Source organism: Catharus ustulatus, chromosome 3 (genome assembly GCF_009819885.2).
Source record: "Catharus ustulatus isolate bCatUst1 chromosome 3, bCatUst1.pri.v2, whole genome shotgun sequence".
NCBI classification, from domain to species: domain Eukaryota; kingdom Metazoa; phylum Chordata; class Aves; order Passeriformes; family Turdidae; genus Catharus; species Catharus ustulatus.
In genome coordinates this window covers 33,841,574-33,868,611 of record NC_046223.1, presented here as the reverse complement: position 1 = coordinate 33,868,611, position 27,038 = coordinate 33,841,574, and the positions used below count along the sequence as shown (strand labels likewise).

Sequence of the window (27,038 nt, the reverse complement as noted above, 5' to 3'; positions counted from 1 at the left end):
CTCCCTTAGTGTCCCAAAACCTCTGTTTTTGTCTTGGTAAGAAGTGTTGGGCTCTTCCCCCTGGCTGGGGTAACTCCCAATGGGATGCAGTAATTTTATCAGTCCCACAGTGGGACTCAGTGGCCATTAGCAGAAAATGACTCGCTGGAGGAAGGATGGGTTATGAAAAGATAAAGAACAATGCCCTGCCTGGTTTCAATGGATGACCCATTATCAGAGTATCCCCACAGAGATAAGGATCATTGCCCCCACCCTCAACAGATGGTGATAGAACAGATACCTTTTATCACACTCTGTATTGTAACCCAAGACAGTTGCCAACACCCAGAAGTGTGGCTTATAATCAGATGCGGCTTATAATTGTGAAATTACTGTAATTAAAATTACTTTATATTTTGTATATTTTTATTTATGTAATTGTTATGAATTTTTCTAGTTTAGTAAAATTTACAATTTAGTTGTAGTTCAGTTTCTTGCTCCTTTTGGTTAAACTGTCTTAATTTAGATTCAAACTGTATACTAGTTTCTGTTTAATCAAAAATACTGGAATCAAATACTATACATATTATTATAGTATAAACAGTTGATTTGAAATGTTAAATTTGGTGCCGACACGTTTCACACAGAAATTTTTTTATGACGTCCTTCATCAATGCTGACAAACCAATGTGAGATGCTCTCATTTCTGTACATCTGATGCAGTTTGCCTACAGTCATATTATGTTTAGAAGATGGTTATAAACCAGCTATTTCATAATTACAGAAGAATACGGTGTCATGTGTGACCAACAGATTGCTCCTGCCTTGCTGAAAATGAGTAATATTTCTCCAACTTGTTAGCTGCATTAAACAAGTGGAGAGTGATGGTAGTTTACCTAAAATCCAGAAACTTCAAAGTGTGATTTTTGTTCATTTCTGTACATTTTCTATATAAACAAAGAAGATTTTTAATAACTTTTTCATCAGTAAAATAGATTAATTCTGTATTGTGTGTTTGCTGGCACAAGTGTTTTCTGGAGGGGTATTAAAAAGGCATTCTATTTCCCAGCGAGGGGAATAGTGAGGTGCTGTTGTAGAACCTGAAAACAGCCCCACAGGTAGCTGATAGTGCAGTGGAAGGCATTAGCCAGGGGATTCTTGGAATCCAACAGCACAATAAAAAAACCTGTCTGAATTCTAAACATGTTTTGTGTTTGTTAACAGGTACTAGTCGAAAAACTAAATCAAAAGTGCTTTGTTACCTGCATTGGAACAATTTAATTCAATGGATATCCAAACATGGCAATTAAAAAGAATGTGTGCTGTTCTTGTTTTTATTCAGTAAAACCTTTCTTTTCCTTTTCCAGGGGTTATTTCCTGTAAATAATTTATTTCTCTGTATCACACCACCATCCTTTCTTTTTTTTTTTTTAATGTTGTTAACCTTTTCATAAATCTTCACAAAGAAGCATGTGTTTGTGAGGAGCAGCTTCAGTGCATTATTCCATCCTACATCCTTTATCCTGTAAATTCCTGACTTCAGTATAAATGTTTCTATTGCTATCTTATTGCATAATAGCTTCAAATATTAGCACAAATATTAACTTCCTTGGCTGATGTAGAGTGGCTTTTTTCAGTACCTAAAATCCATTAGTTCCTGTCTTAATTCTTTTCTTGGCAACCTGAAATGATATCTTAAACATCTTACTGTTGTCCATGATAAATTGCTTTGGAATTATTCAGAATTCTTTTGCTAGAACCTAAGTCGCCATTGCTACTAAGGTCTCAATCTTCGGTTGCTTTTAGCACATCTCTGCACCAGATATTTTAGCTGACTTAGTAGTTCATAAAATGCAATCAGAAGGTTTATTTTCTTAAAGGCACTTTGGTAGCTTTGCTGCAACCACAGGAACTTTAGCCTTCGTTTAGGCTGTACAGTAGAACTTGGAATTACTACATTGTGCTTTTTCTACCTTCTGCTTTTTTTAGCCAGTGAAAGCATGGCTTGCTAGCATTCTGCATGCTTCCAGCTGTTGTTCCTTTTTCTGTTCATCTACAAACTATGGCAACAAGTAAAATAAGAGGACATGACAGTAGGATTTAGCTTGATTCTTCAGTTTTATTTTTTGTTGAAACATAAAGCGTTTCCTTTCCAAAACACTTTCCAGTGCTTAGCATTGTTTAACTTTTCAAGCCAGAAGTAATGTTTATCTTGCATTTATGTGTGAATTGTTTTTCTGAAGAATTTGGCCATACAAAATTCTATCCACTGGAGGAGATGGAAGATCATTAGCATTTGTTTTGGGAGCACCCTGATTTGATGTTTTTTCCAATAGATTGGAATTGCAATAATGATCATCTCAACAATTTTGCCATTGTGATTTACCTGTTTTCCATGTCAAATAACTCATCTGACCTTTACGTCTTCTAAAAACATTAGCATGTACTTTGACAAATTCTAAGTGAGCTTTTTGCCACTTTACACTTCTCAGAGCTGAAATTTAAACTGCCTTTTCATTAATACTTTTTATATGTAATTCTGGATCTATTTTTCAGAACTATGATGCTCAATCTACTCCGTAATCTTACTGTTTATTCCAGAAATTACTCAAGTGGCCTTTACAGGAGTTGAGAAACTTCTTGAAGAGTCTGAATTTCCCAAGTATTGTGAAATCTGTTTTTTTATTTTTCCTAATAGGATGCAGCACAGATGCCAAGCAATCTGAGGAGCAATCTGCATCTGCAAGTGAAGAACTTTATCCTTTCTGTAGGGAGCCCAGTTATTTTGAAATCCCTACTAAAGAATGCCAACAAGCTTCACAGGTAGCAGAGAGCACTATTCATGAAATTCCCACAAAAGATACCCAAAGCTCCCATGCAGCAGCTTCAGGGCATGCTTCCTTTACCATTGAATTTGATGACAACACTCCAGGAAAAGTAAAGATCAAAGATCATGTGACAAAATTCACATCGGAACAGCGTCACAAGTCGAAGAAGCCTTCTTCCTCCAGTGGGCAGGACCTGCCAGGGCTTCAGACGGTGATGATGGCTGCAGAGAGCAAAGTAGCAGATTGGCTTGCACAGAACAATCCTCCAAGAATGATATGGGAACCAACGGAGGAGGATTCCAAAAGTATCAAGAGTGATGTTCCAGTGTACTTGAAGAGGCTGAAAGGTAAAGTGAATAATTCCACCTATGCCTAATTCTGAAAGCAGCAATTCCTCGCCAGCATGCAGTCAGAGGATACCCGAGCCCTTGCGGAGTTCAGATGAAATCGCAGATACTCCACACGTGTGCAAGGATTTGGGCTTGGAAATTTTATTGCTGAATTAAGTCTTAACAGAGCATAAGAAACCAAATGCTGAATCATTTTGCAATCAATATGCTAATTTGAGATGTTCTAGTGTGGCTGAAAACATCAGGTATTTAAACACTGATCTTGAAAAAGAAAAGGAAAAATCCCAAACCTTAGTTAAATTTTACGTATCTCACCTTTTCTCATGAATTACTTCAAAAGCGTGAATTGCTTTTTGAATCAAAGCTCTGAATTTCAATTTATGCTTTTAGCAACTCTTTCAATAGCATATCTTCTGTGAATATTTGTGTCTTCTAAGAAAATCATTTATGGCAAAGAATACATCATATAATCATTGTATGGATCGTATTTGGTGGAGTCAAGTTTGAGTCAGGAATCAGAAACAAAGGAAGAGCTTCAATTTTTATACTCACTTTGAGAACTATTGTGTTCATGAGTGCTCCTGTTGAATGGAGTTCCAGGTGATTATACATGTTAATTTATTGCAGACAGTGACATTGCAAATGAAATTAAATCAAATGTCACACATGACAAGTGTACTTTCGCTTGAATGTCACTTCACAGAATAGAGAAGCAGATAGTCTTGATATTCAGATGAAGATTCGAGTACCATTCAAACTTTCAGAATTAAAACTTCTGATGAACGTTTTCAAGTCTCTCTTGTTTTCCATTTTTAATTTCAGCAGGTTAACCCTACAATTCTCATTTTCTTTGGCTCTGCAACACTATCATTTCTAGTTCTTAAACCAGCTGGAACTGGGTACAACATTCTTTGCCTTATTGATAAAAATACTGCTTTCTGAGGCTGACTCTTTCAAATTAAGCTAAAAATGAAATTCTGAAAGCAGAATGAGATTAATGTGCTAGCATAAAGGTAATAGTATATTATTTCTTTCGGTAAAAATCACATTCTTTGGCCTTCATGTAAATGTATTGTATTCATGAATGTTCTTTAACATACTAGCCATGACACTTGGATAAATAGAAGGGGCTTTGTTTATAAGCCTTTTCCTGGCAGAATCTCCTCAAATTCTGATTAATTTTCATCTGAAAGAGGTGTTAGTTATGGGATGCATATGGCCATAATAAATATCTGAATTTTGTAATCTTCTATGACCTGTTTGTGTTCTCATTTATTAGTTGTATTTTAGATAGTAAATATACCTAGGTACTTTGAAAGTTTGATTTAAAAAAACCCAAAAACTCAAAGCTTTTTTTTTCCTCCTCTGCTTTTTCTTATAATATTCTGCACTAGAGTCCCACTGCTAAAATTAGATTATATGGCTTTCACTGTGGTGTTGATATTGCTTTATTATTATTTGGAATATATGAATCATCACATAATTATTGTAGGCACTATTCTAACAAGTTGAAAACAGGAATGTAAGTTGGGATTTCAGCTGTGTTTTCAGTGGTATTAGTCTGATAAGTAAGATTAGCCAATATGTAATTACTGTTTAACAGTAATAGCTGCATATCCTATTTAAATGAGAAAACCTTAGAAAAAGCTAACCTCTTGACAATAAAAAATACAGTTTTGTACATTTTGTATATACAAATATACATTTGTACATTTTATATATATGCACATATGTATGAGCAAAATTTGATCTAGAAGAGTTCAAGGATACTTGTTCTTTCCCAGGTACTGGGCTAAAACTTAGGAGCATTGACACTTTCCTTGTACGTGAGGTTGGTCTGTGTTAAATACACTTACCGTGTGTAAGTATCCAGCCTTCCATGCACTTACAGGTATCATTGCGAAGTACTTTGTAGGTGCATGTATGATTTATGAAATACGTAATCCTTATTCAGAGATCTCAGAGTAGTTTGTGGAATGAATAAGTAATAACAACCATTTTACATGTGCACATCAGATGCTGAGTGGAGTGAATTATGGAAAAACTCATTGCTCTTCTTGGAAAGGGTAATAAAGGATTCAATCCAATTTTAAGTAGACATTGCTCATGATAAACTGTTGTAAATGCGGGAGGAATCCAGCAATATGAACTGTGGCTCTCTTCCCACTGTCGGAAGGACTTAATTAAGGTTTTCTTTTTCCTCTTAACTCTGCCTGGAATGTGTCAGTAGTCATTTGTAATCAACTGGCTCTGTAGCAAAACTGATATAATTCAAAAACCTGCTATAGTGCAGCTGGTAAAATACTGGCTTTTGTGTGTCACTGATAAATATTCACAGATGAGAATATTGGGGAAAGGATACTTATGCACTGCTCTTACTAATCAGCTTCTAAAATGTTTCACCGTTTGACTTGTAGCAAGTTGATTGCATTTCCAGGAACTGCACCAAATTTGCAGAGCTAGGTACTGTAAACTGTTGGAGTTTAAACAGAAATCCAGTTTGAAATAATTTCCTTTCTGGTTTGCCACTTGTGTTTTTTTATCTGTTATGTTGGACTTTTCCTTTGTTTCACTGTGCTATATATTGTTTTGCTTTGCTTGTAGGGAATAAGCATGATGATGGCACACAAAGTGATTCAGAAAATATTGGTGCACACCGCCATTACAGTAAACGGGCAGCGCTTGAAGAACACTTAAGGCATCATCATACAGAGCTGAAAACCTCACACCAGAAAGTCCATTCCACAGAGAGGCAGCAAGAGCAAGCTGCTTTGAGTAAGACTGCCTTTATGATTGAGTTTTTTGATGAAGACCATCCTCGCAAGAGACGTTCTTACTCTTTTTCTCAGAACGTAGGAGGTCTGTGCCCAGAATCTCCATCTCCAACATCTCACACACGAGCTGAAAGAGTGAAACCTGCATCAGGAGAGAAAGTCCCTTCACCTGTGCAAGCTAGCTCATCACATCACAGAGCAGTACATGGTGTTCATGCCAAACTTCTAAAACAGAAATCAGAAGAACCCTCTGCTGCATTACCGGCCTTACAAGCTGCATTGTTAAGGAGTTCAGGAAGCCTTGGCCATAGGCCTAATCAGAACCAGGAGATGGACAAAAAGTTGAAGAGCCAACATATTTCTGCTGCTACTGAAAAGGACAATGAGGATGACCAGAGTGACAAAGGTACTTACACTATTGAGCTGGAAAATCCCAATCCTGAAGAAATGGAAGCCCGCAAAATGATTGACAAGGTGAGAAACCTGAAATGCATTCTGATGTTACAAGTGTTATGGGATGTGCGAGCAGCTGTCTGCCACTTCAGTTCTGCTTATTAAAGTTGCTGCAATAACACAAGTTTTTAAACCAGTCTATAATGTTGAAATATGAAATTTCATAAGAGCAGCAGCAGGCATTTGACTAAACATTATTCCTTGTTTCACTCTGCTGTTCTCTTAAAGCTTGGTAGTTTTAATGTGTTTTCAAATGTTTTCAGTACTGTAAAAATATTTGGCACCAAAAATCATTTAACTGCTATTTTTATGAGGGTGGTTTATGTCTTTATGGAAATATTCACTTATTCTTGAAAGCCTATTGTTTCTCTAGTTTTCAGTATTATAAATTGATCCCATCCAATTTATCATATGGATATAGATTGTAAATGTTTTCTATACTTATTTTAAAAGTATATTCAGTAACAGTAACTTAAATTTCAGTGTCAGTTATAAAAAGTAAGTATAAAAATGCTTTCATTTTCCGAAAGTGTTTATATGATAGCAATGTAAATCTCCTAGTTTGCTTATTGGTAACAATAGAAATATAAATAGCGATAAAAATTATATTTACAGTTTAAAGACTGTGTTAAATAAGTGCAAATAATTGTTCTTTGGATTCAACAGGAAAATATGGGCAGCAGAAGCTATATTTAATGATTTTGCTTAACATGACTTGAGACTTTTTTTTCTCGTTTTGTTATGTTTTCCTAGATAATCATATCATTGGATGCCTGCATCCAATTCTAGGCTAGAGTTTTGCTAATTTAACAGGAAATTCATCACTTACTTGTTTTAGAATTATCTAAGGATTCATTTGAATGTCTAAAACTTTTTAGAGCTGAAAAAATACATTAATACATTTAGAATTAATTTTGGCAAGTGTTGAAGACTTTTTTGCAAGACAAGCTAACTTCACTGGTTTGATTTTGTAAAAGAATTATGAAGTAGTGGGGAAGTGGGACATTTTATTATAGATTTTTTTTTAAAAATAAGATATTTATGGAGAATTTGGAGACAGGGATTAAAGTAAAGGGTGTCACCTTCAATAAAATAATAAAGATAATAGTTTCACCTCTTATGGATTATAAAAAGGAAATTTTTGACTTCTTTGAATCAATATTCAAGAATACAACTGTGAACTAAAAGCAATTTAAATGAAGCAAGTAAATATTAAAGAACTATGAATTTCTACATTTTATTCTTAAATTATAACTCTTCAACTACATTGCATCAGAAAATTTGTAAGTTGCGTTTTAGCTAAATGTAGAAGTTCAACAGGGCTTTTTTGGAAACCACACAAAGTAATAACATTTAAAAATAGACAATTTATGTACAGTAATTTCACGATTATAAACCACACTATTTTGACTAAAATTTTGGTCCGAACCCAAAGTGCGGCTTATGATCAGATACGGTTTTATATATGGACAAAGAACAAAAAGTTGCTGTTTTAGTTTGGAGGACAGGTGGCTGCTGAGAAAGGCAGGAGCTTCTCTTTGAAATGGAGAATGTAAACCCCCCTCCCTCCAAATTATTATAATTTTGAAATCAAGGGGATTTCAGGCAAAGATATAGGAATTAGGAATAACAGTTCTTTTCTAGGGAAATTAAAATAGAAATACAGTACTACAAAGAAACAAACTCCAAACCCTGACAAAGTCAGAGTACAACCTGACACCCTGTCAGACAGGGTGTTGGTAGCAGTCCCATTAAATGGTGGCTGCATCGTCCTGCAGTGACAGATGTGATTCAGTTGAAGCAGCGCTCCTGTAGAAGGTGCAGTTTCCCTCCGGAGGTCCAGTGGTGATGTGGAGAAATCCAGTTTTCCTCTGGAGTCCAGTGGAGAAAGGGACTCCCTTAGTGTCCCAAAACCTCTGTTTTTATCTTGGTAAGAAATGTTGGGCTCTTCCCCCTGGCTGGGGTAACTTCCAATGGGATGCAGTAATTTTATCAGCCCCACAGTGGGACTCAATGGCCATTAGCAGAAAATGACTCTTGGAGGAAGGATGGGTTGTGAAAAGATAAAGAACAATGCCCTGCCTGGTTTCAATGGATGGCCCGTTAGCAGAATATCTGCCATGGAGATAAGGATCATTGCCCCCACCCTCAACAGATGGTGATAGAACAGATACCTTTTATCGCACTCTGCATTGTAACCCAAGACAGTTGCTGACACCTGGACTTGTGGCTTATAATCAGGTGCGATTTATAATAGTGAAATTAAAAATATTAATAGCCTAATATTTATTTATATTTATAGAATATTTAATCTATATTCTAATCATAGAATATGCTGAGTTGGAAGGGACCCATTAGAATTATTGAGTTCAACTCTTGGTCCTATGCATGACATTCCAAGAATCATACCATGTGCCTGAGAGTGTTAAAATTTCAAATTCTTTGTGGCCTTTGGTGCCAACTCAGATTATCTGAAGCCAGTTTTTTGTTTGAAAGAAATCTCTCCTGTTACAAGAGATTCAGGAACAGGAAGTGAATGGAAGCCTTAAGGATGATAGCAAAGTATTGCTTAATAATCTTAGTGTTATATAAAATCTTTGGGGTATCATAAATTTCCCTTAGTGCTAACTTTAAAGTTGTCACCACTAGGTATTAAAGATTTACTGTGACGTAAAGCAGAGTTGTTTTTTCTTCAAGGTCTTCTGTATCATTTCACTTAGTATCTGTGTTGTAATCTTACGAACACTATATTTTACACCCGGTTCAAAGAGCCATGCTATGCAATTCTTATTTGATTTGGTAATATGAAGTAGTATGATGCTATTTTTATGAAGTGCCAAAAAACAGCCAATGAAGAAGATCTAAACCAAATGAAAACCAAAATTTTGTCCTCCAGCAGAGCTGAACTTTGCTTCCCTCCTATTTTAAATTGCTAATGCTTTGAATAATCTTACTTTGCCAAAGGGGAATAAGTAAGGTATAAGACAAGGACTTTTGTTAGCCTGTTGACTCCTGTGCTTCTTGATGGAGGAATTAAGAGAATTATTGGTATACATCTTATTAATTATTTCAGTATAACCACTCTTTCATTGTTGGCAAATCAGTCCTTTTTCTGAGTAGTTGCTATGCTTGCTCAGTTGTGTCTCATTTAAAGATGTCTCTTGGGTCAAAAGTTTAATTGAAATTGAAGAGTTTAATTTGCTAGGATTGGGATGAAAATGCACTACAAATAGTTAGGAGCACTTTCTAAAACATTTGCATAAATAATGCATTCTTGTCAGTAGCAATTTACATTAGAATGGTGCTAAAATCTGTGTGTAGTTTACCTGAAGGATTTTCAGTGGAATAAAGTCCTTCTGGGTCTGGGTATTTTTTCCCCTTTTTTGGAGGAAAGGATGAGAGTGACCAAAATATCCAAAGATTACTCCCAAGTGTGACTCATTCTTAGCCTTAGCCTTCTCTTTTCTTTGGAAGGGAACATAGGAGCAAACCACAAATGCAAAAGTAGTGTTAACTTGTGAAAAATCAAGGTGGGATTACCAATGCTTCTTTGCACTGAGAATCCAAGAGAAACATTCTCAGAAAAAAGAAAGGAAAACACCCATCTCTCTATGTAATTCTAAGAAGATGGGAGTAAAAATCTTAATGTTGAGCTGTATTGCTTCCTTCAAAAGTATTATTTTTGCTTAGTGTAGCCTTTTACTGAAGATTCTAGGAAATAGTCTCAAGAATAGATGCTTGTGTGAAATGATTTTTAAAAGCCAGAAACTATGCTGTCCTGCTTATTCAGCATCTTCATTTCATTTAGATTGCTAAGGATTCTGTTCTTCCTCTGGTGCTCTTTCAGCCTCTATGAAAAAAGTATTGTCACTGTAGCAGAAAAGGAGTAGAATAGCAAATGACAGAACCTTTATTTCTCAACCATTTTAATGCATGACTTTTGAGAAGAGAATGTGAGAAAAATGCATTATCCAAAAGAAAGAGGAAAACATTTAGAAAGTAATAGAGAAAAGCTTTTCAATTTAGATTCTTTTCCCTGACGGTGAGGGGTAATCACATATCTACAGCATGACTGTCTTGGGGTAAATGTCTGCTACTTACCTAAAATGCAAGTTTCCAAATACATTATGGCTTGTGTCTTACACAACTTTCGTATTTGCTTTTGAAAAAGATTTTTTTTTAAAGATTTTATTTTAAGATTAAAAAAATAGAGTACACATGCACATAGTTTTCAGTAGTAAATGTTAAAAGATGATGCAAGTAGAAATTTATGATTGTGTTAATGTTATTTATGAATAGAGAATACTTGAAAAATAACACTAAACTTTATTTCCTAAAAGTTTTATTAACCAGTAATATTTCTGCATCCAGGTGTTCCAGTGACACTAAAATTCATAGAGAAGTATGAATTATTAGTAGGCTAAGGTTTGGAAAATAAATATATTAATAACATGAGGGGAAAAATAGATGATGGATCTCTTTTTATACTTGTAGAGATCTTTTTAGAATTGCCATTGAGAGCAATTTCATCAATGTGTTAAGAAAGCAAGCTGCTCTTGCATACCACAAAGCCCAGTTTTGAACATACGTGGCATAAAATATCCTCTACTCAAATAGCATCAGAAAGGCACAACTTTTTCTAGCAGAATAATGGACTTACTGTAGCTAACAGCTAAGTACAAAATAAAACAAATTCTGGATCTTGGTTTGATTCAGAACATGTTTTCAGTGTTAAGTTTGCCATATAAAATATGTGAGTAAATGGGACACACTTGTAAGATTTGTTTTTCTTTTACATCCAGCTGTTATGGTCTTTAGATGGGTTCAGTGCTTTCTTCTGTTAACACTTAGCAATTGCTTTCTTTTTATCTCTGAGTTGTGAATTTTCCATATCCATTTAATGTTTTTTAAATAAATCAAATTTCTTAGAAGAAGGTTGATCTCAGCATTCGTATCACATTAAAAAATCTTCATAGCCCGCAGAAAAGGTAAGTCTGTCAGTGGATGAAAGAATTCAAAATGATGCCTCTGCGGTTCATCTTCCTTTTTTGTAGATATAAAGAGACCAAATTATCATGCTAATGACATTTTTCAATAAAGCAAAGTAGTGCCAGTAATAAATATTAATAAATTAATGTGCAAATAATTCTTGGTGTGTTTGGAATAATAAATACTTTGAGGCCATTGCAGTAAATAAAAAGCAACTCAGTGATTTTTTTGCAAATTCTATGGGGGTTTTTTTGAGGGCTCTTTTTCTGTTTGTTTTGTGTAGGGTTTTTTGTTGCCTTTCTTTTTCAACCAACTTCATTTTAGGTTATTTAAAAATTGAAATATTTTGTTGAACTTACTATAGCAGACATGAGCTCTTCTATGTGTGTGTGGGAAGGGAAGGGATGGAATAGAATTGAGGCTTATATGAGTTTTTCAATTCCTGTCAGATAACCAGGAAATCTGGAATGTTATAGCCATTCATATGCATATGGAAACATTTGGCTTAAAATTTTCTTTGGTCCCCAAATTTTTAACTTGATTTATGTTATTTTCATTTAATTTACCTAAAAGATAACTGATGTTTTCATCAGCAAAGTAAATCGCAAATTCAGCTGATTCATATTGATTCCTAAAAAGAAGACTGGAAAAATTGTATCAAAACCAAACCTCAGTCCATCCTTCTGCCACCTTCAGAAAGGCTTATTGGGACCATGTAATGATTTTGTTTTCAATGCAAACTGCATATTCTAGATGTTTTAAAGTCTTTATTTATGTAGATAGGCAGGCCCTAAAAGTAATGATCTTGTTTTTAATGTACAATCTGTCATCCTGAATTTATTTGATTATATACTGTGCAATGTATGCAGAAAATCTTACTCTATTAACACAATCTTGAGAGAGATTCTTCTTTCCTCTTTAAAATATTGCAATAGTAATTTTGGAGGGAAAACTGTATCGGTGTTCACTGTAGACAGCGCATTTTCCAGTTTTATTTTCTAGATCATTCTGCTCATGATGATACTTACTTGTTTGGTTTGACTTGAGTATGGGTATGAATGGGAATCTATTCTGAAAGATGATTGTTAGAAAATGGAATCTCCTTAGTCTTTTTACTTCCAGGGTATATCTGTCCATACCACATTATAGTATTGGCTAATGTGTTTTTGAAGGAGTGTTTTCCTTTGAAGGATTTACTGTTATTGCTTTAAGCATTCATAAAGTTTGTATACCAGATCTTGTCTTCTCTGTTGCAAATGTTAAAAATTTATCAATAATCCTGCAGATTATTATTGTTATAATTCCTCTGGTTATGGAGTTAACATACATGTTACGGAACTGCTCTTGGCAATTTTTTCAATATTATAAATGGAAAAATGACCTGGAAAGAATCAATGGGCAGGGAGTAAGTTGAGAGAAGAAAAATCTCAGTATGTTTCAATGACTGTTAAAGAAACTAAGGTAGATGTATCTATTTTCAGAAAATAACTTTCAGGTCTTCTGTCTTTTCACACTCTCTGGGTTTAATTGCTTTTACCATTGCTTCAGCAGCTTCTGAGAGAAGTGCCTTGAGCCCCTCCGAGAGTCTTGTTTGCATAATGACTAGTTTATGAGTACAGTGCTGGAAAAGCAGGAAACCACTTGAAGCCTGTCCAGTCATGAGAGCTTATAAAATTTTTCAAGAGTTCAGACAATGTTTATAATCTTTTCTTCTTATGAACAGCCTCTAAACTTGTTTCATTTTCAATTTGGAATCCTAAAGAAAATGAATTCTTCACAGTGGCAAACAGGGACAAAATATGTATGCATGTAAATATGTAACTGGTGTCTGGTAAGAGGAAGCTCTTAGACTTGGCACATTGATCACTTTCATTTGCTTATGTGGCTTTTTTTATACCAGAGCATCTTGCATCTGATTCTATAACTTCTATACAGAGTTAAAATGACGTAAACAGCTTCTGTGAAAATCCGTGGCTATTCACAAGCTATGCCCTGCACAGAACACAGTCTGCTTGCCTGGGGTGCCTGGGATAACTGCCAAGAGCAAGCAAAAGTTATTAAAATGAAACTCCTCAGAAGCAGCTTGGTTAAACACAGTTCATGCAGTAGCTAAACACAAAGTGAGCTGAGGTGTTGTACTCTTAACTCACTTCGTGAAAAGTGGGAAAAAATGTTTGCCTTTTGTCTTTTCTCTATGATCAATAATGACTTTTAAGGACCAATTTACTGTGTGTTATGAATGCCTTAAGTACCTTCTGTGGAAGAATTTTCAGGAGCTCAGTCTGAACACCAAATGCAATGTTACCAAGATGATCTGCCAAGACCATCTGAAGCCTCTTCCATTTCCAGAATCCTCTCTTGCCATCAATCAATCATCCTCTGAGTGTGGTTTATTTACAATTTCTTCTTTCTTAGTACACCCAAACTGTGCTCAAATCCTGAAATCCTGCTTGTATTTCCAGAATCATACTTCTCTTTTTTTTTTTTTTTTAATTTGGTTTTTGCTGGTTTGACTCTATTAGTTCACAGCTCAGTTTCTGAAATCTGCTTTTGACTTCTGTGACAAACAAATGTATACATCATCTTCCTTTCCCCTAAGAGGTTATGAAACACAATTGTTACCATAATTTACATCCCTATCACTTTACAATGGGAAATACCTTATTTCAGATTAAATCATTTGTTCCTTGTTTATTTTACCATCATCTTTCTTTAATGTCCTGTACAGCGTAGCCCCTTGTTCTCTACCTTTGCTGTGCTTTGTTTTTACTTTTTTTTAACTGTTCATCTTTGAATTCCCTTTTGTCTTTCTTGTCATTGGGGTTTTTTTTGTTCCTTTTATACAGATTGCCTACACTGAAATTAATAGCATTCAAATAATTATATTTTTAAAATATGTTTCTAGATTACATCCCTGACAGTTGTTAGGATCTGAAAGAATAGAAAAAGAGTCATTGAAATAATTTTACTTTTCAAGTACCATTATTAATGAATAGGAATTGCAGCTAGAAGTCTTAGTTTACATTTTTTTGTTTTCTGTTAGTTTTTTAAATTACAGTAATTTCACGATTATAAGCCGCACCATTTTCACTAAAATTTTGGTCCGAACCCAAAGTGCGGCTTATAATCAGATGCGGCTTATGTATGGACGAAGAATGAAAAGTTGCTGCTTTAGTTTGGAGGACAGCTGTCTGCTGAGAAAGGCAGGAACTTCTCTTTGAAATGGAGAATGTAAACCCCCTCCCTCCAAATTATTATAATTTTGAAATCAAGGGGCTTTCAGGCAAAAATATGGGAATTAGGAATAACAGTTCTTTACTAGGGAAATTAAAATAGAAATACAGTACTACAAAGAAACAAACTCCAAACCCTGACAAAGTCAGAGTACAACCTGACACCCCGTCAGGCAGGATGTTGGTAGCAGTCCCATTAAATGGTGGCTGCATCCTCCTGCGGTGACAGATGGGATTCAGTTGGAGCAGTGCTCCTGTAGAAGGTGCAGTTTCCCTCCGGAGGTCCAGTGGTGATGTGGAGAAATCCAGTTTTCCTCTGGAATCCAGTAGAGGAAGGGGCTCCCTTAGTGTCCCAAAACCTCTGTTTTTATCTTGGTAAGAAATGTTGGGCTCTTCCCCCTGGCTGGAGCAACTTCCAATGGGATGTAGTAGTTTTATCAGTCTCAGAGTGGGACTCAATGGCCATTAGCAGAAAATGACTCATGGAGGAAGGATGGGTTGTGAAAAGATAAAGAGCAATGCCCTGCCTGGTTTCAATGGATGGCCCATTAGCAGAATATCTGCCATGGAGATAAGGATCACTGCCCCCACCCTCAACAGATGGTGATAGAATAGATACCTTTTATCACACTCTGTATTGTAATGTGCGGCTTATAACCAGGTGCGGCTTATGTATGGACAAAGAACAAAAAGTTACCAACACCCGAAAATGCGGCTTATACTCAGTGCAGCTTATAATCGTGAAATCACTGTACTCTATATTCTTTTCATTGAGACTTCAGCAGTAAGATTACCAGGGAAACTTCGTAAACTAAATTTGTTTACTTTTTTAAACTAGATAGGATTCTTCAGATTTTCCCATTCTAATATACATAATTTGCTGTAAAACTGAATGATCGTATCTTATAGAAGCCTTAAATTACACTTCTTTTCCATTTATATCAGTATCTTCAGTAATGATTTGGACAAGGAACTAGCTTTGTAATTGCCAAGTATTGAATAATTACAGCATTGTAGAACTGCAGTGTGATCTTCTTACGCCATGTAACAGTTTAAAGATAAAGCAAGTATAAAGTCCAGATATCAACTTTGAAAAGCATCAAGATGAGATACAACTAGAAAAATGTTTTTTCTTAGTCAAAAATTTTCAAGTTTATTAAAAGCACAAAAGAAGAACATCAGGTGAGGGTTGTGGGTATGGGGGAGGAGGTTAGCAAACCACTGTCTTCCTTCTTAGAAAAAATGGTTCCTGATGCCATTTTTTTTCTGACCAGTTTTTATTTTAATTTCTTAAAAGTATTGCACATATTGAGAAAGAAAATTGACTTCTGTGATTTTAAAGAATCATCTTGATAGTTAATTCTAAAGTAATTTTGTTTACCTGTAGTATCTGTACTACAAAAAATATTAATTCATCTCCTTTGGGGCCGGAGAAGAGAGAGTTAACAAGACCATTTCCTGCTGATTAAAGCTAGCTTGTGTTGCAGCTATGGTGATGAGCTGGTGAACTCTGAGTCATGAGCTGTTGTCACAGGGGAGTGTGTATGACCTGCCAAAAGAGAGTACTCTGCTTTCTACAAAATTAGCCCTTGCCAAAGAGATCAAGGCATGGTCTCAGACTTGGTCCTGTAACTCACACTGTTTCTGAAAATATCCCAGTACCTTTTGCAAGATTTGCATCTTGCTCTCATTTTGTTAGATAGATTTTGTTAATTCTTGGATTTGATTGGATAAAGAATTTTAACAATTACGGGTTAATAGACATAAGGTTATATTCTCAGAATATTGGAAAAACTGTTGCTGCTATAAAGGCATGAAATTTGTGAATATCCTCATTAAGCTACAATTGTTTTGCCATTAGTTATTGTGTATTTTCCTTCTGTATTTTTTCAGGGCAAGTTTGCATTCCAGCAAGTAACAAGATAGTGCTTTGAGACTTGCTATAGTTTTAGCTTGCTGTTTTGTCCCTTTGTTTTACTGAGTGAACTGCAGAATGTAAATGGATTATCATAGGGATCTTTGGAGTACTTACTTCACTGCTTTGAAATTGAAAAGTAAGTGCCAGGAGCTCACCTTTAACCTGCTACTCTGAGATACTTAGGGTTTCTCAAAACTTTGCACTAGGAGACCTAAGATGCTAAGTTATTATGTAAGATCACTGTAATTATGGAGCACAGAATCTATGGAAAGAACCAGGAAAGGTGATGTCTAGTCCAGCCCCCTTCTCAGAGAAACTTTGAGGTCAGCCAGGTTGCCTGGCACCTGGCACTTTATCTGTTTGGGTCTTCATTCCCTACATGGGCAGAGACTAGGCAAGCTTGCTTGACTCAGAATGAAAAAAACTTTTCTTCATACCTTGTCTCATCTTACATGAAATGTCCCTTGTCCACCTGCAGTTTAGCACTGTGAAGAGCCTGGCTGTCATCTTGATACACTCCCCATTGTTCTTGGGGGCTGCTATTAGGCAACCCCAACGCCTTCCCATCTCCCAAGTGATCAAATCCAGCTTCCCCAGACTCTCCCCTCAGGTGACATGCTCTAGTCTTGGCCGTCTTGGTGGCCCCTGCTGAGCTGCTCAGTTAGACAGTGTGTCTCTTGTGTCACCTGTTAATCCATTTGCTTAAGAGACCAACTGGATTGCAGGTTAAACAAAATTACGTCAAGAACATTTCATAGACAGGTCTTTGCTTTCTACAGCATGTCATCATTCCCATGCCACTTAAAATGTCCTGGTTTGCCGTGCAAATTGTTTCATGCTTCATAACAGTAGTTATTTTTAAACATCACCACCACAATTTATACATGTTTGAGTCTGTTCTACCATTACAGCCATGGGGCACAGACCCTGCAAGAACCCCATGAAATGGTGCACATTGGTGGGGTGTCTGGATTTTTCTCTGCCAGTCAACTTTCAAGGTTTCTGTGAAAATTTTCATCCTGGTTTTTGTTCCGTAACTTCATGCAACTTGAAACAATCAGGATAGAACAATGCAACCTTATCTTTCTGATATCCTCACTGTATAGAGAGAAGGAACATTAGGAGTGCTATTGCTTGGGTCTTAGTGATATCCATATTACTTTTCACAGGAAAAGAGAATGAGGCAATATTCAAATTTGGGTTTGCAGTAATTTCAGTAATAGAAGAACAAAACTTGCTTGAACATGAGTTCAAGAAAAGGTATGACGGAAAGAAGTGTTATTTCTGATACAAGTAAAGAAATTTGACATGGTAAATGAATGTACTGTCAGATAAAATGAAGCAATTTACTGGCAGCAATTTGCTGCTGTAGTCCTAATTAGATATGGAAGCATGGAATTCATCTTTTCCTTCTGGTACTTATTGATAATTCCAGAATTTAGTTTGATTTAAAAGAACATGTAAAATTCTGTAATCAATGAAACTATGGCACACAAAGAAAAGAGTCTCTGCAGAGTAATGTTATTTTCAAAGAAAGGTGCCAGTAAATGGTAACTGGTTTCTATCTTCAAAAATTGCTACAACTGTACAAATTAAAAGTATATCATGAAAGCAAAAATGTAAGTTTTAACACTCTACTTCTATAAAAAGAAATATTTTGTAACTGTTAAGCAACTTCTAATCTGGAGACTCTCAATATGATTTATGTATGAATTGAAAATCTGGGGAGCACTGCCTGAATTTTAAGATGTCAGAAAAGTAGGCTATGCTCATGAAAGCAAAATACAAATCCAGTGCATTTGAGAAATTTTCCTCGGGTCTAAATGTAGTAATGCTGTAGCAAGGTCTTCCTGTACAGTTAAAAAAGCATAAGGGGTTGGAATGACAGGGTGCTCAACTACTTCCTTTGTCTGCTTCTCAGAAGCTGACAACGTTGTGGTTTGAGGCCATCTAGTGGTGAATCCATGCCGAAGACACGAACCTTGTTCAGAATTGTAATAAACCAATCCTCTGGATTTGCTGTGCAAAACTGAATTATGGCACACTATTTGCGGAAAAAATAATTCTGTACACCTTTTCCTATTCTGCACTAGGAGTGTTTGTTACAGGAGGGTAATATCTGTGAAGATGACAAAACAATTTTTGATGTTAACTGTTACTTTTTGGCAATCAGATTTAATGTGTATGGGAGGTTCATTTTATTCTGTAATTTTTTAATGTCTAAATCCCTAGTAGTAAAGTAGTGAATCATAAATTTGCAAATTTTATAAATTACATGTTTCCAAGATACAGATCTTTTCTAAAATGTCTTTTGATTATGCATCAATTCTGAAAGCAATTCATATTCTCTGTTCTCTATGCCTCCTGAGAAATTTGACAAACAGTATGGTAATTCTCCTGCAAAATTTCTTATTACTAAATTGCCTTGGTAATAATGTTTTTCTAGTATTTTTTTCTGAGCAATGTTTTTAAATGTCATGGGAAAATTATTCTGGCATAAGCAGAAGAGATTAATATAAGCATCATTTGGAAACAGTAGTAAAATAACTATGCCAAGTCACATCTTGGATGAGATGAGTCTAAGTGATTCATGAGACTTGGATGACTTTCAGCATCTGCCAAGTCTCTAACAATTGAAAAACTGAATTTTTGTTTCTATTAGAGAAATAATTCAATAAGCATATTAATACGAAATGTAAGAATTTGTATTTTTTGTTTCTGTTAGATAATAGCAAAAATCTGAACATTTGGTGGTTCTAGTTATTGGGTTTTTCCCTTAATTGATAAAATGATTTTGCTTTTATCTTTTGTTCCTTTCATCAAAGTGTCATTTTTTCATATCTGACCATTCCAACTAGCAGTTCTTTGAGTTTTCACGATGTTAACATAGACTTCCACTTTTTTTTTAAAATTGCTGTAGATTTTTCTTCTATTTAATTTGTAGATTGCACTAAGGTCACAGATAAGTATAATACAATAAAACCTATTTATACTCACTATTCAGCATGCCACCATCCATCCATTAACATTGAACATTGTATCAGGATGGTATTGGGTTAATGAATGTAATGATTTGTTTCATTTTCAGGTATTTGGAGTGGATGGCAGCCAGGATTATAATAGGCCTGTTATCAACGAGAACCAGAAAGATTTAGTAAAAGATTGGGCTATAAATTCTGCTACAGTAGTGCTGGAAGAAAAAAGACCACTGAGTACAACTGGATTTCTTGACACAGAGGTAGAATTTAATTTTTGACGGTCTTCTTTTTTCTTCCACTAAAAGAGAGCACTAAGAACTGACCAGTAATGTTGAACAGGAAACAAAATCTTGCCTGGAAAAGATTAACTCTGATCTATAAGTATTTTATTTCTCCTAGGCCTTTATTGCATTATCAAAGCTTCTCTGTCAGAGACAGACATAATTAATTGCAGAGGTGTTTTAAGACTTGACTACCTTCCTATGTGCACTGACACCAGTGTGTTGGAAATGTAGCAGAAGTTTGTACAGTATATGCTTCATGTAAGTTCTTCAGCAGAACTGAGGAAAAGATTGTTGTGCTTTATAGCCCAAAGTAAGTAATGATATTAAAATTCAGAAATAAGATGTGTGCATTTAATGCATGATATAAAGTCATCTAAGAAAAAAATAGTGGATAGTACTTCTCAGATTTTTTCTCTGAAGCCAGAGAACTTTAGGTTTTTACATTGTGGTTTAAGTTCTCCAATGAGGTGCCACTCATGGCAGGTCACTTGCATTAGTTGACTCAGACACAGTATAACTTAATCAGTTGGTGAAAGATTAAACAGAGGAAAATGCCTGACTTTATATGTGATTTAGAATATGCACACAAGCTAGATATTGATCATATTTCATATTGAAATCTTGGGAGGCATTCTGATGTCATTGTGATGGATAAACTAGCTTGAAATGTGTCTACAACAGAACAGGATCACAGTGGAGCAGAATCAACTGGGAACAGTAATGAAACACATAACACATCTACTTCCCTTGGCAAACTGTTTCTGAAGTATGATCTTTTAATTTAGCAAACTCTATAAATAAGCAATTTTTTTGGAAGATACCAAGAGCTTAAAGTGCCTGCCATGCAAATACATTGATTTTAGTATCTACAAATCTGTTTCTCCTAGAGGTGTGTTTTCTCATGGTTGTATTTTAGCTACTGCGAAGCCTTGAGACACGAAGTATGTAATTGTGCCTAGATTAGTACCTTTGACTAATTTCTCTAATCCTACAGCTTCAAGTGAAGTATTGCCACACAGCATAGGCATATCCTGTTGTTGTGGGTTGGCGAGGTTTAGAAATTTTTCCCATTATTATGTTAAGCTAGCCGGGATGGCTCTCCTATTAGCCGTTAAGAGCTGGAGATAAAGGACTGCTGAACCAATGATGGCCCATTAGGGAAAGGTGGAGTCCTGCTTTTGTGTTCCGCAAGTAAGAGGACACTGGGGGTAGGAGAACACACAGCTCGCCGGCCGAACTCGAGGAGAGAGGTTCCTTTTCTCCTGTTGGCATCAGGCTTCTTGGATTTGGACTGCTAAAGCTTCCTGCTTCCTCTGAACAACTGGGAACTGGGACGCCCACGGTGAGCAGAGTTCCTTCCTCACCCTTTTCTTCCACCTGGGGCGGGTGAGGTCACCTGGCCCCCTCCCCTGCCCCTGCAGCAGCCGCGACTGAGACGCCGCCCGCCCTGGTCCATCGGAGAGCCATCGGTGACTGACAAAGGGACTGGGACTGAATTCCATTCTGTTCTGTCACTGGTTTTCTTTTTTTTCTTTCGTATAGCTGATGCTGTTTTTGTTTGTCTTGTAAATATTTCAGTAAAGAACTGTTATTCCCAACCTATACCTTTTTTGTGCCTGCGAGTTCCTGAATTCCCTTTTCCTGGCAGTACTGTCCCTTTAAACCAGGACACCTGTGGAAGGTTTTTCACCTTGCTGCTTTGCACAAATCTATAACCATATTCTTCCTCTCTTCTTTGTTTAATGTCTTTTGCAGCGCTCAGCTCTTCTGTGTCTTGTTAGTTTTCAAGAATATTGATGTTTTCTTCCAATTTTATAATTCCATAAGCAGAAGAAGGATATATGATTTATTTTATGAACACAATTGCACTTTTCAGGTGTCATCTTTGCAAACAAAAGTTTTTGTTTTCAGATGACTGAGACTACTTCTGCAATCATATGGCACGTGTAAGAAACCTTCTGGCAATGACATACTAAAACTCACTTTGATTTAGGTGGAAATTACAAGAATTATTACTGTGACTGCTTTGCTGCATTAAAAGGTCTTTATATAGCGGGAGGGAATAGGTTATTAGCATAATTTAAAATATTGCAAGGCATGATGATAGGGGAAAAATTAAAATTATTCTCTAAGTCAAGGAGAAAAACTGACATAAGCAACGTGGATAGAGCAAAGATTAGTGTAACAAGAGTTGAGGACAGATGAAGGTGAATGAAAGCTTACTAAAGAAAGCTAAAAGTAGAAGCTGGTTGATATGTAGAAGAGAAAATAGAAGCTAGTTCAGAAAATTAGAGGTGTCTTTTATAGGGAAATAATGGGAAAACAATCATGAGGATGACTACATTTAACATCTTATTACCAAAACTTGCGCTCACTGGGAGAGGGAGAGGCAAATGTGTTTGATCTGTAAAATATGTGGTCATGTTCTCATATACAAATTTTTCTGCTTGTGGGTTTTGGAAGACTTAATACATTACTGAGCTGCAGATCATAAGTTTATAAACCTTATTGAAGATCTTGGCTAAATAGTCAGGTAATGTCAGGGTGGCTCAGTGTTTCAGTTTTGCATCCACTCATTGTGTGGGGGCCTTATTCCAGCTGTCCATCACAGTTATTCCTGTGCATGATTAGCAGGATGAGGTGAATTCGTAACATGATTGGCATAGAAAAAGCAAAGAATAAAAATATAAGATACTTCTATTCAAGAAGATGGAAAAGATGACCTGGGAAATTATAAACATTTTATAAAAATAGTTTTGTAGACTCACAGAATAGTTAGGGTTGGAAGACACCTCTGGAGACCATGCAGTCCAATGCTGCTGCCAAGGCAGGACCATCTAGAGTCACTTCAGGGGTTGAAAAACTTATTCTGAGCGTAAATATCTTACTTTTACAGGGCTTGTGAAGTATCATTAATGAAATTGTTGGAAATGCTTTTTTTTTTAAAGAAGTTCTCAGCTTGTACTTTGATACAACAATCTTTGAATACTTTGGAGTAGTGCGTGTCGTAAATAAAATTCAGAGTGAGTGTCTTGGCACAGTTGGACTGATCCTGAATTCACTGGTTCTTGCCTTTTCAGTGATTACATATAGGCAATGAAAATAATAAATCCATCTATTTTAAGTATTTGAATGTTTTTACTTCCTACATTATAAGCTGCCACTTGTTAACCAAGGTAAGTGTGATTAAAGAACAGAAATTAAGTAAATAGAGAACAAAGAGAATATTATTGTTGTTATTATTGTTGTTTTTTCTTGTCCTATGAGTTTGGTTAATAAAAGTACTGTAGTCATTTGGGCTATAATCTATCCATACAACTTGCATTTAATTTTCAGTGGTCAGTTGTCTGTGGTAAACACGATTCTTAAATAATGGTTTATCAACATTGTGTTTGATATGCTTTGGTTTTTGGTTGGTTTGGGGGTTTGTTTTGTTTGTTGTAAAACTAAAGCTCAGTTAGAAAACTGGTTCTTCATCAGTGCCATTGACTACAATATTCCCTTTGCTGTTTTGAATGCCTACTTTATGTCTTTCCCACTGAAGATCAGATAAATAATACTACTGACATTCTATATACTGAACAATTTCATTCATGTAAATATCTATTGTATTGCTTCTTAAAAGTGGAGTATTTAGGGGCTGTATTTCCTTTTGTTTGTCCTCTCAAACTACTGTATTTTCCTGTCTTGTAGAACCATCAATTTAGTATGAAGTTTGATATTTTTGTTTGAGTTAGATGCTACACTGAAATGTAGGCTGATGTATCACTAATATTACAGGGTTGTGCAAAGGCAAACAGGACCCTTGAATGCCCAGGAAATGTATTAGCAGCAGAAAAGGGCAGTGTTATTGCCATGGTGAAGCTTCCCCTGTAAAAACAGAACTAGAATTGTTACTGTTCGAGGTCAAGAAGGGGGGATACAAGTCTAGAGGAGGTACAAAGTCTACTCAAATTATTATGGGAATGGAGATTTACTTTACAAGAACACATCAGTACTGTTCAGTTAGTAATAGCTAAGATGGGTGCAATTGCTGGGTTTTCATGTATAAAGGGAGTAACTGTAATAGAAGAGAAAATTAGCTGTTTAAGATAGGTGTCAGTATTGTTCCAGGAATAACTTGAAGACATTGGCTGTAAATAAATCATATATGGAAATCTGTAAAAAGCAGGTAGAGTGAGGAGGGAAGAACTACTTTCAAGACAGCAATTTATGAAAAGATGAACTAATATGATTCTTGTAGCTTGAACTGACTGGGGTTATGTATTTGAAAAGACGCTGAATTTTTAAATTGACTTTATTCACCTTGTTGAATTTTTTTTTTTTAAAATCCCTATTATTATTCTGCTCTGAAATGCCAAGAACTGGAGATGCTTTCAGGTGTAATGTGTGTAATCTGTGGATTTTTTTGAAATATGGAACCTGAAACCCTAAATCTTCAGGCTGAATAAGTCCACAGAAATCCATTGGTACATTTTCAAAAGATGTCTTACTCCTATGGACATTATATGTGAGATAAGCATAAGAGAAAGCAGATTTAACATGAAGATAAATGGCTGGTATCTCATAGGTAAATCCAACCTTTCTGAAATACAAGGAAATTGCTTTTGGTATTCCAGAGAAGATTTGGAGAATTGCTTACTTGAGAGATTGTGAGATGCAAATTGATATGGATTATAGGAAAAACATTAGGATAACTGAACGTGACATTTTAGATATGTGTTTTATAAACCTTACACCTTCTGGATGGACTCAAACTTCTTTGAAAAGAAACTGCCTATTTTTGTGGTTTGTACTTGTATACACAGAGAGCTGGCAAAGCACACTTTTACATTCACTGCTATCTAGAAACCATTTTTGGCAGTGTAACTACATTCAGAGAAAAATAATTTATCATGTTACTTTGCTGCAGTTAATCCAAAATTGTAGTGACTTTCTCCATTGTGAAGTATAATTTCGATTTCTGACACATAACTGTGTCTGTGGTATTGGTTAGGTGGTACAGAAGGAACTAGTTGAAATTTTCTGTTATAAAGATGATTGGGACGTCTGTCATGTTTGGATTTGGCTATAATTAATTGTTTTGTTGGATAGAAGTTCACTAGTACAGACAAGAAAAAAAAATATTAGTGATAGGAAAGAAAAAAGTGAATTCGGTAGTTGTCAGTGCATAAATGCTGTGTGTGTTTTGTAATATTGTTACTGGCATCTTGCATTGTCTTCAGAAATGCCCATAAATAACAAAAACATTGCCTTCCTTTGCTGTTGTTGGACTTGAATTTTATAACATTTTGATTCTAAAAAATTATTCAAAATATGGAAATTTGTATAATAGTTCAAACAAAAATTACCTGCTGCATCTCTGATTCACCTCATTCATGATAATTCTGGAAGAGATTCATGATGTTGCGCTCATTTGCATTAATCAAGAGAAATTCAAGATCATAAATTCAAGCTTTTTCAATGTCTGACTAACTTTTAATTTGAAAGAAGTTGCCATATAATAGGTGACATTGTTTACCATTCTTGTTCTGCTAGATAAATTTTATAGAATGTATAATGTTTCCTAGTCAAAGACTAGAATCCAGGAGTAGTCAAGGCATTAGGCAAAAATCAGTGTTTTGAACAGAAGTGTGAAGATTTGAAGATGCAGCAGCAATGGTGGTGTTTTTTGGAGATGTAAGCAAGAGAGACTGTAAGATACTTGATAAGACAGTAACACTGCACTATATTTAGAAATCAGGTTTTGCAAAAAAGATGCTGTAGTAACTAACACACGAACATGATTTAATTCTGTGTTTTTCATACATTTAAAAAAATTTTCAAGATTTCAAAAGGTTTGCCATCAAGGAACCACAATAATTTCCTTTCTGGTTTAGGGGCAAAAAAATTGTAAAACACTGATAACATTGCTGTTACCCAGTAGGCTGGTTTAAAACTAATCTTTGCTTCTTTTTTTGTTTAGGCCAGACAAATAATCTGAGCTTCCTTTCCTTTCCATCATAAGTTATCTTGCTTTTTCAGTCCTTAAGGTATTCTTTCTGTAATGAAGTAAATACTGTATTTCATCTGGACAAGAGGGTCTTCTAAACCGGTAAAATGTCACTTCCTTGTCTTCCTGAAGCACATTTTTAATTTTTTAACACACCCCCACACCCCATGTACTATTCCTGCACTTCTGAGCTCAGGACTGAAATAACCTGATCTTAGAACTAGCACATGTTCTGATGTATTTTATATAGGTTCTGGTGTTTAAAAGTTCACTGCACTAGGAACTGTTTATTTGGTACTTATTCAGCAGCTATATAGATTTTGTTTGTTGTTTGGCATTCTAGAGCTGAGGACTCTAAAATTTATTGAGGTGTAAACTATTTTTTCCAACTTCCTCCAGGAAAATAGTGTCTGACATATCTATTCAGGAAAAACCTGGAAAGATTGTATGCTTTGTATCAAAGAGTTACAATTTTTATTCTGCTTCTGTCTTTTTTTCTTTCTTAGGAAGGTTCTACTAATCCTGGAAGCAAACGTTGGGTATCGCAGTGGGCCAGTTTGGCTGCCAATCACACACGTCATGACCAAGATGACATGAGATTGGAGTCCTCTGTGCCTGCTCCAGTTGAAAATGGTACTACAGACAGTTCCTGTTGTCATAATTTATGCTGAAAAACCTGTGAAGGGGAGAAAAGAATGATTATGTGCTGTACTTAATCAGGTTTTTTACTCCTAATGCCTCGTTTTCACATGAAATTCTTCTGTTTCATTGAGCAGAAACAAGCTCAGCAATAGTGGTGTCTGCATGGCAGTTGAGTGCCACTATTATACTGAATGTTAGTAAAACAGGAGAGTTTATAAACTCTTTATTATTACAGAAACTTTCACTTGGGTTGGTCTGCGTAGTCTGTTTCTTTCCTTACATCTTACTTAGGCTAAATTTGACTTCAGTGTAATGATTACTAAACAATCCAACCTGAGAGACTTCAGCTGAAGCATAGCATCCTTCCTTATCTTGGAAATACAGACCTTTTATATTTCTTGAAAAACACAGAAATTTTGTCTTAAGCAATGAACGACCTTATCTCCCTTTCTGATTTTGAAATGGTTTATTCTTTAACATCTACAGTCTTAACTATAAACAAGTTGCTTGCCTTACTTCTCTTCTGCTTCTTTCTTCCTGCCAATTTCACTTCAGAAATTGTAATCATCTTTGGGAGTTTTACACAAAAGTTTTGCTTTTAATGTTGCATAATGCATA

At 35.6% G+C, this 27,038-nt stretch overlaps 1 protein-coding gene across 7 annotated transcripts in view; it reads left to right on the top strand.

Moving 5' to 3' along the window:
- CEP170 (centrosomal protein 170) overlaps positions 1-27,038 on the top strand; it is a 98,606-nt gene that overhangs the window by 44,651 nt on the left and 26,917 nt on the right. For 6 of the 7 annotated variants that reach the window (XM_033054274.1, XM_033054273.1, XM_033054276.1 and 3 more), the window contains exons 8-11: positions 2,678-3,154; positions 5,762-6,405; positions 19,613-19,762; positions 26,285-26,411. In XM_033054274.1, coding sequence (XP_032910165.1) covers positions 2,678-3,154; positions 5,762-6,405; positions 19,613-19,762; positions 26,285-26,411 — 1,398 coding nt within the window. The remainder of the gene's footprint in view (positions 1-2,677; positions 3,155-5,761; positions 6,406-19,612; positions 19,763-26,284; positions 26,412-27,038) is intronic. The other variant, XM_033054275.1, reaches the window with a different exon arrangement.